General features: G+C 34.7%; 1 protein-coding gene across 1 annotated transcript in view; it reads right to left on the bottom strand.

Annotated features, from left to right (window-relative positions):
* stxbp4 (syntaxin binding protein 4) overlaps positions 1-12,259 on the bottom strand; it is a gene marked incomplete at its 5' end in the record, with an annotated part of 32,494 nt that overhangs the window by 8,774 nt on the left and 11,461 nt on the right. Inside the window, 10 exons of the mRNA XM_016252297.1 lie at positions 582-698; positions 1,235-1,411; positions 5,655-5,720; positions 5,880-5,969; positions 6,127-6,227; positions 6,610-6,706; positions 7,419-7,516; positions 10,794-10,872; positions 10,981-11,203; positions 11,373-11,479. Of these exons, the coding sequence (XP_016107783.1) occupies positions 582-698; positions 1,235-1,411; positions 5,655-5,720; positions 5,880-5,969; positions 6,127-6,227; positions 6,610-6,706; positions 7,419-7,516; positions 10,794-10,872; positions 10,981-11,203; positions 11,373-11,479 (1,155 nt within the window). The remainder of the gene's footprint in view (positions 1-581; positions 699-1,234; positions 1,412-5,654; positions 5,721-5,879; positions 5,970-6,126; positions 6,228-6,609; positions 6,707-7,418; positions 7,517-10,793; positions 10,873-10,980; positions 11,204-11,372; positions 11,480-12,259) is intronic.

The raw sequence follows: 12,259 nt of genomic DNA, 5'->3' as shown, positions 1-12,259 counted from the left end.
TTATGCAACAGACAGAAGTAAAGCACAGGTTTATTTGGGAAAAACGTTTTTTTCCCTCTGTGTTCTGTGATAAATGTATGATTTATGCAGTCCAATGGAGTGCTAATTGATTTGTTGCATCTGGTGGAAAAACAGTTGCACATTGATGTCATGTTGTTGTTTTTTTAAATAGCTGCGTAATGAAAGGGTTACTACACATTCTAAGTCAATCATATGAATGTCACTTCAGAAATGTCCGTTATGTTTGTAAGAACTCTTGGAATGATGACGTAAATACACTATGCTTGTGTGACTACCTTTGCCCACTTCATATAAGTTGATGGATGCCATCAGAAGGACATTCCACACACACTTTTTTGGCTCAGTTTTTCTGGTTTAGTGAGAAGACTAAATTCAGGGAAAGAGTAAGAATGGTCTTTGTCAAATCAACATATGAAGTGCAAATACCTATACAGTACAATTTAATATCCTAAGTCACTCTGCATGAGTAATATTCATGGTGGAACCTGATTTTAAGATATGAGGATGTGATGATTTAATGTGCAGTTGGTTAAACTTAATTGAAAATAAAGGTGCATCACCTCCACAAACTGTAGAAGTTTACCCGTGGAGACTTCAAAACCCTTCTTTGCAGTTTCACTCTTCCGTAGCTGGCATTCGAGTACAGAAATCCTTTTTTTCAGATCTTGCAGATCATCCTGAATGAATATTAGTAAAGTAGTACAGATTACAGTTTTAGTAAAGTAAAATGTACTTTTTTTAATGCATTAAAATGGTACTGATTCAAAACGTGTCTAATATGGATCTGCAATTAAAAGTGCTGTCAGAAAATTAAACATTGGAAATAGTAAACTGGGCTTTTTTATACATATATTTTAGAATAATTTTGAAGGTGATTGTGCTAAAATGCAATTAATACATAGTGTGTGATCATTTTTCCACAAGCAATCGTAACAATGTTATCCTACGTAATCATAAATTGCTGTGAAAATAAAGTTTATCCTGGAGACACGCGAGGTTGCTAGCCAAAGTTTTCAAAAATAACCTTGTCAGCCCACGTCACCCTGCAAGATCATGTTAAAGCCTTCGCAGCACATCAGCCCAGTTACTGAATAATACAAAGCAAACAGTGACCTACTTTCTATAGTACACGAGAGAGGTAAAACCCGGAGTGGGGTCGTGCATGGGGATGTGGATTGGGAATGGCTAGTGTAAAACTCTCAAAGTGGAATACCTTTTCACGGCCAGGTTGCTCAGTTTTCTGAGACTTCATTTCAGCTATCTCAGCCTCCAGGAGATGGATAACCTCCTCGTAGTCCATCTCCATTCCCCGGGCCTGTTTCTGAGCTGCCTCTGCCAGATGAATCCGGGTCCGCAGGGATCGACTCTCCTCCATTGCAGATTTTGCTTCCTGCAACAGCGGAGTTCCACTTAGAGCGACAGTGCTGAGAGTGCATGTACAGTAGGACGTTACAATGCTCAGGGGCTCTTCCCCCCTAACATTGCAAACTCAGTGAACTTGGAAAGAAATGCCTGCACAGTCTCATCCCCCCCTCCTTCCTCCATCACTTCCCTCCAGACTCGCAGCATGACAAAGCACAGCTCTGCTTCTTTTAACCTAGAAGTTTAAAGAGGCTGAACGAACAAGTCATGTGCAAACAAGTTTCTTTATGTCCATTTCTGCTTTACAGAGAATAGACAGGGCAGGTTTTGGCAGACAAGAACCAGTAAAACAAGCTGTTACATAATACAGGTATCGAAAGATGTTTTGGCATTGACGAAAACCACAACAGCATCGGATACTTGTCAGCACGGCATCGCTCAATAGCTGTCAGACAAAGAAAAGGTAACCAGGCCATTGTAATTATGAAGCTGTGGGGTATAATAGCACTCTTAATGGACAGGTGACACGAAATGTGTGAAAACCACACTGTGAGGATCTATAAATGAATGCACAACGTGTGTCAGTTTACAATTACAAATTTGAGATTAAAGTGACTGTGTGACTTTCCTATTGCGGACCTATTAGAGTAAGATTCGAAAACACATTTTACTCATCATGAGTACCATTAACTGTCACATATTTCAGAGTACCAGGAATAATTAACTTATGAAAAGGGTACAGATAATTGCCCACTGAATGAAGAACTTTACTTATTAAATAGACATGATGGATCTTACATCATTTTTTTATCAGAGAGGCATACAAATTGGCACTTATGTCCATTTAATATCCATGTATACTGGAGAATATGTGAAGTGTATTATAAGGATCGTGCATTGGTTACAATTAATGTAATTTTCAAAGAATGTGGAATTCAAAAGCTGTGTATAACTGTATAACTCTGTTCCAGAAATCTGTCCTGAGAAACAGAGGAAGTGGCTGGGAAAAATAACAAGAATTTAATGAACTACGGAAGCTAGTATTAAGCCTTGCAGTCTAAAGAGATAGTGGAAGCATTATTGCAGAATAATTCTATTCATATACAGTACATATAGTAGCTTATATATACACTACCATTGAGTAATATTGTGAACTATTAATGAATATTTAAAAATTAATTGTATTAATACTTGTAAAATTAGCCAACACTCCCAGTCTTCAGTGTCACATGATCCATCAGAAATCATTCTAATATGGTGATTTGGTGCTCGGAAAACATTTTTAAACGGTCATACTTTTTTCATGATTAATTTGATTAACAAAAAATTCAAAACAATAGCACTTATTTTATAAATAGTTACACAGTAATATATACTGTATACATATAATACTGCATACAGTATTTCTTTGTTTATTTTTTCGTGTTTTAACCATAAATATCATTCAATTTTATTCAATTTTTGCTTAAAATAAAAAAGACAGATATATTAAGATATATTCTCCAAACAAAATTGTTAATATTGAAAGAAATTTATACTTGAAAGTAAATTTGTGTTGTTTTAAGAATGTCTAGATATTCTTATTGGAGAAAAAACACACAAAATATAGATCATTTAATTTAATTTTAAAAAAAAATTTCTGGAGTAGGGCTGGTCAAAGCTCAAAACAAGCTCTCTATCATATCCATAACCCCAGATCACAATGCACAGATAAAATTGAAATGGAGAAATCTTATCCCTGGAGCCACATGGACAAGTCACACCTCACACCAGTCACGGCTACCCCTATTCACGTTTTGCTGTAATGTAGCCGGGTGAACACTGCGTGGATGGTGATGTAGCCTGCACATTTCTCACAAGAGAGGAGGCTTAAAAGCCCACTGCTTCGATGCTGAAAAGCCCATCAGCCTACCTGTTGTTCTAATGGCAGATATAGAAGGTAAAGTGTGGGTGGGGGTGAAGAGAGCAGAAAGGATTCAGCAATACAGAACGAAGCTTTAAAGAAACATACATGGCTTTAAAAAGCCTTGGTTTCACACCAGAGGGAGTGTAGTACATCTATTAGCGCTTCAGTCTGATGAACTGGATACGAACTGAGCCCTCTGTAGTGCTCCAGGAGGGAGCAGCTGCGACTCCACAGACTCGAGCAAAGCGCTCTGGGAAGGGGAGACAGAAGTTGCATTGACCCTGACGCCAATCGAAACGCCACAGGGCCTCATACAGCTGACCAATCATTCAATGTGATGCTTTGATAAAGAGTCAAACTGTGATGCACACTGCATTTTCCTTCTTATTTAGATCATCTCTTAAGGTCAACCGCAAGTGAAATTGCTGTTGCTTCAATTCATTGCTGCAATGATATCAGCAGCAGCCGGGTCGATACGAGGGCACTAATAGTTCACCACACACCATATATATATATATATACTGTATACCACACATAAATTAGTTTCTAAGAAAATGTGAGCGGTGCTTTTTCTGGCTAAAACTTTACTGCCATGATGTGAAGGTGTCACTAACTGATTGCTAAGGTGTTCTTTTAGCATGTTGATATGTGGACAAAAAAAATGATAAATCAAAACGGGCCCACCAACAAGTCTCTATGATATTCTGTGCCCATGTTGTTGTACAAAGTTTGATTATTTTAATATTTTTGAAACAAATCTCTTATGCTCACCAAGGCTGCATTTATTTGATAAAAATACAGTAAAAACTGTAATATTTTGAAATATCATGACCATTTAAAATAACTGTTTTCTATTTTAATACATTTTAAAATGTAATATATTCCTGTGATGGCAAAATCAAATTTTAGCAACAATGCTCCAGTCTTTAGTGCCACACGATCCTTCAGAAATCATTCTAATATGCTAATTTGGTGCTCAAGAAACATATTTTTTTATTATTAATATCAATGTTGAAAACATTTGTGCTGCTTAATATTCTTGTGGAAACCATTATATTTTTTTCCAGGATTCTTTGATGAATAGAAAGTTCAAAAGAACAGAATTTATTTGAAATTGAAATCTTGTGTAACATAAATGTTCTTAATGTCACTTTTGATTAAATTCAAATCAATTCTGATTTCTTTGAAACGTAATAACACACCTCTTCTCAACATGCTGCACAATTTGAGGTATCATTCATGTCCGTAAGACACAAGCAATACCTAATGTTGGTGGTTTGTTCAAATGATCAACCATAAGCATGAGCAAAAGTAATCTTGAAGATGTCATTAGCATAGACTGTACTGCCAATTTAGTTTAATTGATATGCAGCAGGATGATCAGAATGTTCTGCTCTGCTGCCTTAGTAACAGTCTAATAAAACCATTAAAGTCCAATTCATCTCGCATAGAATTCTGAGGCTTTTTGGATTTGGGTTTACATAACAATTACTTCTGAGGCTCTGAGATAGAACCCAAAGGACTTGTGGGTGCCCGTTTCTTTATAACTCATCGAAAAGAACTATTTCCAAACACCGACCGCCATCCCTCAATGTCCTACATACTTCATCTCCCACACAATGTTCTTAAAGTGGGTGTTTCAAGCTTCCTGTAGTGAGTGCAACACGCTGAAAATAGATTTTTGGATATTACTCATAGCATTTTTCATTTTTTTCTCATTTGAGTTCTGTATAGTGTTGCTGAGAAAATAATGCAGTTTCAGCATTTAACTCTACAGAGCACCTGCATCTCACCTTTAAGAGTCTAATGGCACATGTGCCCACAGCTCCCCCCTGTGGCATATCTAACATGGTACAGTGACAATGGAATAGAACAATGTAAAAAAAAATAAAAAATAAAACAAAAGATGAATGTCTTAACATTAAAGGCCTGCTTTACACCACTTTTAGCAGTTTAAATGCAACAGCAGGCTAATTCTGAGCGTACACTGTGGAAGTCAAACACTAAATTGTAGCAATTGTCTGGATTTAGCCAGATAGTCAATATATTCATATCATGTTAGATCACCTAATACTGAAAAACTTCAAGAACCAAAAGGTGAAATCAAGTAATTAATTAAAAAATTAACTGCATGTAGAAATTGATTAAAGCTTCATACAGAAATTAAAAAAGGTGAAGAAGTGAAAATGTGAGTAGTTTCAATGTATTTTATGTTGATTCTAAAATGCAAAATGATTGTGTTGATAAATAGGTTGCAGTAAGCTTTGCACATGTGCAGTTTGAATGCTGTAACCTGCTAAAATGGGCACCAAAATGAACATGTTCTGCTTACAGTGTGAAACAGGTGTTGGAATGAGTTGCGTACCTGTTTAACTTTTGTCAGTTCCTGCAGCATCTTATGATTAAGGCTCTCGGATTCTGCCAGCTTATCCTTTTAGAAGAGAGATCTTCGTATGAGTGAGCATCAGAGTTGGCGCACTCATTTTGACAAATAGGATTAATAAGAGCCTCGCTCAATAACACATGAATGAATGTCACACACTCCAGCGTGTGGAAATGTTTAAAATCGTTGTCAATGTCATGGTGGTACCTGCATTCTCTTGAGCTCTCTCAAGGCCTCAATGTGGTCTTTTCTTAGTCGCTCCATCTCATCCAGATCATCAGAGTCTGATAATGATGGCTTAGAAAATAATAGTAAATATATAAATATTATATTAAAAACACAGAAAATATATTTTATATATATTTTTTTCATTTGATATTTTTTGTGTGCATATATATATGCACATTATGTATGTTTCTGCTGAAAAAAATAACTAAAAATAATTTGCACTTACCGTAGGGTTTGATGGAGACTCAATGAGATCATCTGATGTCAATCTTGCTACTTCCTGTTCTGGGTCAGATTTGGCTGGTAGTTTGAAGAGTTCCTTTGTCACTTTGTAAATTGTAAATTCTTATTAAAATATGTTCAGTCATATAAAATGTATAACAATGCCTTTTTAGGAGTTAATTTTTTTTAAGGTATACACCAAGAATAGTGTACTGCATAAGTTAGGAGAGGTAAAAAGCCATTAGTACATAAACAACTATGGGTCAGATTTGGCTGGTAGTTTGAAGAGTTCCTTTGTCACTTTGTAAATTGTAAATTCTTATTAAAATATGTTCAGTCATATAAAATGTATAACAATGCCTTTTTAGGAGTTTATTTTTTTAAGGTATACACCAAGAATAGTGTACTGCATAAGTTAGGAGAGGTAAAAAGCCATTAGTACATAAACAACTGTGACATAATGAAGACTGACAGAATTTTTTCTCACCTCCATAAGTCACTGTCCCTCCTGGGTTCAAACGCAGCCTTTCTCTCAGAGTCAGGACCTGAGACTCAGTAGGCTTCAATCCCAGCACCTCCAGTGCCTGTGGACAAAATAACTGTAATAACCCTTTTAGAACATTACGTTACACCAGTATAACGTGGTCACTGCATTGCTCTCTCTCTCTCTCACACACACACACACACACACACACACACAGACACACACTCGATTGAATGTCTATGTATAAAATATAATACAATTAATAATCATATATTTAATGCATTTAGTGTCATTTAAAAGTATTTTAAATTTAATTTAAATAAATGTATCCACTAAATAAACATTACAAATAAAACCATAAATATGTATTTTCACAAAATTATATAAATATTTCATATAAATACATACTACTGTAAAATGAGCTTCTGGGGTTAAAATCTTTCTAAAAATTGTTCATCGTCTACACTCTTTTCCATAACAACAGATCTACAGACTGTGCTGTAGTCCAGTGTGATTTAACACAATGAAGCTGTGGCACAGTCTCTATTGATTTTCCCATAATACCACAGGAGGTGTGGATACGGGATAGCACGCTAACTGCACACATTGTTCAACAGCGGGATTAACTCCCTCCACACATGATAGTAAAACCATAAAAGATCAATACAGTACTGAGACTGATGGGTAACTAATCGTTAAAGCCCGCTGGGGGGGACGCCCAGTGTTTGACCTTGCTGTAAACACGAGATGTTTCTGTAATTCTGTATAGTGATAGTTTCAATCTCTAATTGAAAGGATATGATTATGGAGACCTGCTCTATTTTCTCGGGCTTGAGTTCGAAGATGGGAGTCGAGGATAGAGGTTTCGAGGGTCTGCAGGTATTGCTGGGATTACAGGCAGCGGTTGCATCTGGGCAAAGAGAGAGAGAATCCAAATGAAAAAAAAAAATCTCTTTTGCAAAACAGCTGTTTGTGATTTTGGTAGAGCAGAGCACATCACATTTTTTGTAAGACTCTTACATAACTCTATGAGAGTATAATTTATTTAAGTAGATGCCTCACAGTAGTGGTTAAAAGACGTATTTGAGCATTTAAGCCACACTTAAAAATTCTAGAGTGTCTCTGCATTATATAATAAGATATCGAACGAAGTAGCATTTATTTCACAGAAATATAGGACACGCTGTTCAAGCAAAATGTTTCACATTTTCAGGTTGTCAGACATTAATGTAACATGTTCATAATTAAACATTTGTTTGGCAGATGACACTTGCTTTCATATTTTGTATCTAATGCAAAAACAATTATATACTCAGTTCAAAAGTTTTGGAAAAGTAAAAGAAATATTTTTTTCAACAAGTATGCATTAAATTGATCAAAATGACATTCATGTCATTCAATGTTTTAAGCCATTTCTATTTCAAATAAATTATTTTTCTTTGAACTTTGAAAGACAAGTATTTAAGTTTCCCCAAAAATATTAAGCAGCACAATTGTTTTCAACATTCCTAATAATTTTAAATGTTTCTTTCTAATGCAAAAACAATTATATACTCAGTTCAAAAGTTTTGGAAAAGTAAAATAAATATTTTTTTCAACAAGTATGCATTAAATTGATCAAAATGACATTCATGTCATTCAATGTTTTAAGCCATTTCTATTTCAAATAAATTATTTTTCTTTGAACTTTGAAAGACAAGTATTTAAGTTTCCCCCAAAATATTAAGCAGCACAATTGTTTTCAACATTCCTAATAATTTTAAATGTTTCTCCAGCAGCAAACATCCATATTAAAATTATTTTTGAAGGATCATGTGACACTGAAGACTAGAGTAATAGCTGCTGAATATTCAGCTTTACCATCATGGGAATATATTTAAATTTTAAAATATATTAAAATAGAAAACAAATATATTTTAAATCGCAATAATATTTCACAATTTTAATGTATCAAATAAATGTAACCTTGGTGACCATTAGAGACTTCTTTCAAAAATATTCAATCTTACCAACTTTTATAGCGTAAGTGTTATTAAGTGTCCAAAAAGGTTAAAATAATTTTTTGGGGCCACTTCAGGTCAACAATTTAAACTCTCATTCAAATATTACACCATTATTTTTGATCCCTAATGATGGCTTGGATAAATGCTTTACGTACAAGCAGGAATTAATATTGTTTGCATAGGCAATTTTTTTTCCCAATAAACCCCACCCGACCAGATCTGTGAACTGGAGAGAATGCACAATGCTTTGCTCAAAATAGTGCCAACCCTGACAAATCCTCTTATATACGATGAATAACTGTGAGTGTAACTGAGCTTACAGGTATGTGCTCTAATCATGAGCTCACTATCTCATCATTTATTGTTCACTCATTCGTTATCTGCATATTTGTTTATCTTTTTTGCGGGGATTTATTTCCCGACAGTAATTTCTTGGAAATTCAAAGCCATTTTATTGGGAATGTAACAGGGCATTACAGTGGTCTCAATGAGGGCTTTTATGCAATATGAAATGATTCATTTTCATTGCATGGGCTCCGGTGAAAATGTACATGCTGTTCTTAAAAGTGGTTCCCTCATAGGGTATTCCCAATACAATATTGTATACAAAGTTGGCACTATTTTGAACAAAGCAGATCTGGTCTGGGTGGGGTTTAAAGAAAAAATAAAACAGCCTGTGCAAACAATATTAATTCTTGCTTTTACACAAAGCATTTACCCAAGCCATTATAAGAGATCAAATATAATGGTGCAATATTTGAATCAAAGTTTAAATTGTTAATGCAAAGTGGCCCCAGAAATTACACTTAAGTAATAATTTATTTTTCTTCATTTCATATTTCATGTTCCTCGTTCAGGTGTTTAAATCTGTTGTAAATTGCAGCTCAGAAGAGCTTTATTAAAGGTGCTCATCAATGAAATGAAACCCTGTCCTGAACAGAGTTCAGTATTCTCGATTTCACCTGGAGTTATGTGTCATGTTAATGGTAATATGCATTTTCAAAACCATGCCAGCTGGATTATCTTGAGTTACACACACAGCATCTCATCATCAACAAACGTCTGCCGAACAGGTAGCTTAATCCAGGTTACGCCAAAATGCTCCTTATCTATGAGTTTCAGATTGTTCAAAGGCAAAATGCCATGCACAGTGCATTAGAATGTTAAAGGCTGCACAGACCATGCTATTCAATCTGTAATAAAAATAGGAGCATGTACAGTATGTGGTTGGTTTAAAGGAATGTTCTGGGTTCAATATAAACTAAGATAGAAAATGTTTTTGAACCATTTTGAAAATGTGAAATTAATTTAGACTTTTTAGATGCAAAAAAACAGTTACAGTAAAGCACTTACAATGGATGAACAGGGACAAGCAATCTTGTATTTGTGGTAAAGTACTTTAATTATTCCCAAAAATAGTTAGTAAAAACATTTGAGTTATAATGTTTTTTTTATTGTCATTTTAATGTTGGGATTACAGTTCTAAGCAGAACTAGTAAAAAAGTTATATAGCATGCATTATGTAAAAGTTACAGTAACATAACTTTTGTTTTGATAGTTGGATAAATATTAAAAATGGTGTTGTTCACATCGCTTTTTGAATCTTTTGTTCCCACTACAACAATTTAACAAGTAATTCTCACAAAGAATATGATTAGTTGACCCCAAAATCAAAAAGAAATAATTTATATTTTGCTTAAAAAATATATTTTTTTTGCCCATTTTTAAGACCATTAAGATTTTTGCATGGTGACTTTTTGTATTGTTATGACTAATGTTATTGGAATATGAAAAATATAAGTATTTCAAGTGTGAAGTATTTAAACATCATTGTAGTATTTTCATTTATACAACTTGTACTTGTATAATATACTTGTATTTGTGAGTCCAACTGTAACACATATAAAACAGCTGCACATGTATTGAATGCAACAAATGAAGCCTTCTCACCAAAGCCAATTTATGCAGCAATGAGATGTGTATATAGCTATAATTTGAAATAAATGCATACCTTTTTTTCAAAACCAATGTATTTTAATGTTTTTCTTTTCCCTCATGTATTTCAAAACCTTTACTGTAACCATTATTTTTGTTCCTTTGGATAATTTTCTGTGCTAATCAACATGAACTTGTATGGAACTCCTATGGGATTTTTATAAAGGGAAAAATGGTGTCTTGCAGTACCAGAGTTGGCCACTGTGGTGCAGGCACTCTCAGGTGAGGACACGGGGGTGAGCTTAGGCTTTGCTGTTGCTGGTCGTACCTGTAGGAAAGACAAGAATTGAAGCCTTTAAGAAAACTTATGCCACACACTTTAAAGCGAGAACAGTTACTGCATTAATGAGTCTCTGGCCACAGTCTTAAATCTCACCTTAGTAAGTTCTACAGAAGGCAATGTCTCACTTCCAGAGTTGGGGGTGTTGGCTATTTTAGGAATGAGACCTCCAGGCAGAGTTGCTCCCCCCAGTCCAGTGGGCCTAAGTTGGGGGGCTGTACTGCAGGGAGGCTGAAGGGAGATGGGGCTGTGGGGTCCACTGCTGGAGCCTGATGAAGACCTTCGTCTGATAAATGCTATTTCTACTGTAGGGTCTGGTCTGTAGGGCAAAACAGTAAATATCTGATTTTACACTCCCCATCCATCTGCATTTGTCTTGGATGGAAGCAAATTCTCATAAGATACTAAGCATATTTACATTATGTTATCATTCTGGAAAGGTTGTCTTGACAGTTTGTTCATATAGACATATATATTTGAGATTTAACCTGAGTTTTGTTCGAGTGAGTATGGTTTTGGCTTCTTCATGTGTTACTCCAATGAGGGACTCCTTATTGATGGATATGAGCTGGTCCCCAGCCTTTAGTCTCCCATCCTAGAGTCAAAAGAAAAACATTTCACTTCACTTAATTTCACTTTAACTTACTTCAACAAAATTTGTTTAAAAATACAGTAAAAACAGTAATATTGTGAAATAATTATACAATTTAAAATAACTATTTCCCATTTTAATATATTTAAAATGTAATTTATTGCTATGATGGCAAATATACATTTTTAGTAGCCATTAATCCAGCTCTCGGCATAACATCAAAAATCATTCTATATGCTGATATGATAGTGAAGAAACACTTATTATTATTATCAGTGTTGAAAACAGTTGAGCTGCTTAATATTTTATAGAAACCATGATTTTTTTTCAAGATTCATTGATGAATAAAAAGTTAAAAAGAACAGCATTTATTTAAAACAGAAATCTTTTGTAATATCACCAATGTCTTTACTGTCACTTTTGATCAAGTTAATGCATCCTTGCTGAATAAAAGTATTAATTTCTTTAAAAACAATTTTTAAATAAATAAATCTTACTGACCTCTAACTTTTAAACGGTAGTGTAGTATACTGTACTTCACCTCACTTTAATTTACCTCCCTTAACTTCACCTTATTTAACTCACTTCACCTCAACATAATCTACTTCACTTTGACTCACTAACTTAATTCACAAACTACTAGGGTTTCACTAACGAAGAATCAACACAAAAAAACGTCTCGGTTACTTGTGTAACCCTCGTTCCCTGAAGGAGGAAACGGAGATGTTACGTCAGTCATGACTGACGAATTGGGATCTCGCCCGAGAGCCCAATCACCTTCGA

Source organism: Sinocyclocheilus grahami, unplaced genomic scaffold (genome assembly GCF_001515645.1).
Source record: "Sinocyclocheilus grahami isolate Dianchi unplaced genomic scaffold, SAMN03320097.WGS_v1.1 scaffold26.1, whole genome shotgun sequence".
NCBI classification, from domain to species: Eukaryota; Metazoa; Chordata; class Actinopteri; order Cypriniformes; family Cyprinidae; genus Sinocyclocheilus; species Sinocyclocheilus grahami.
This window is presented reverse-complemented; position numbering and strand designations above follow the sequence as displayed.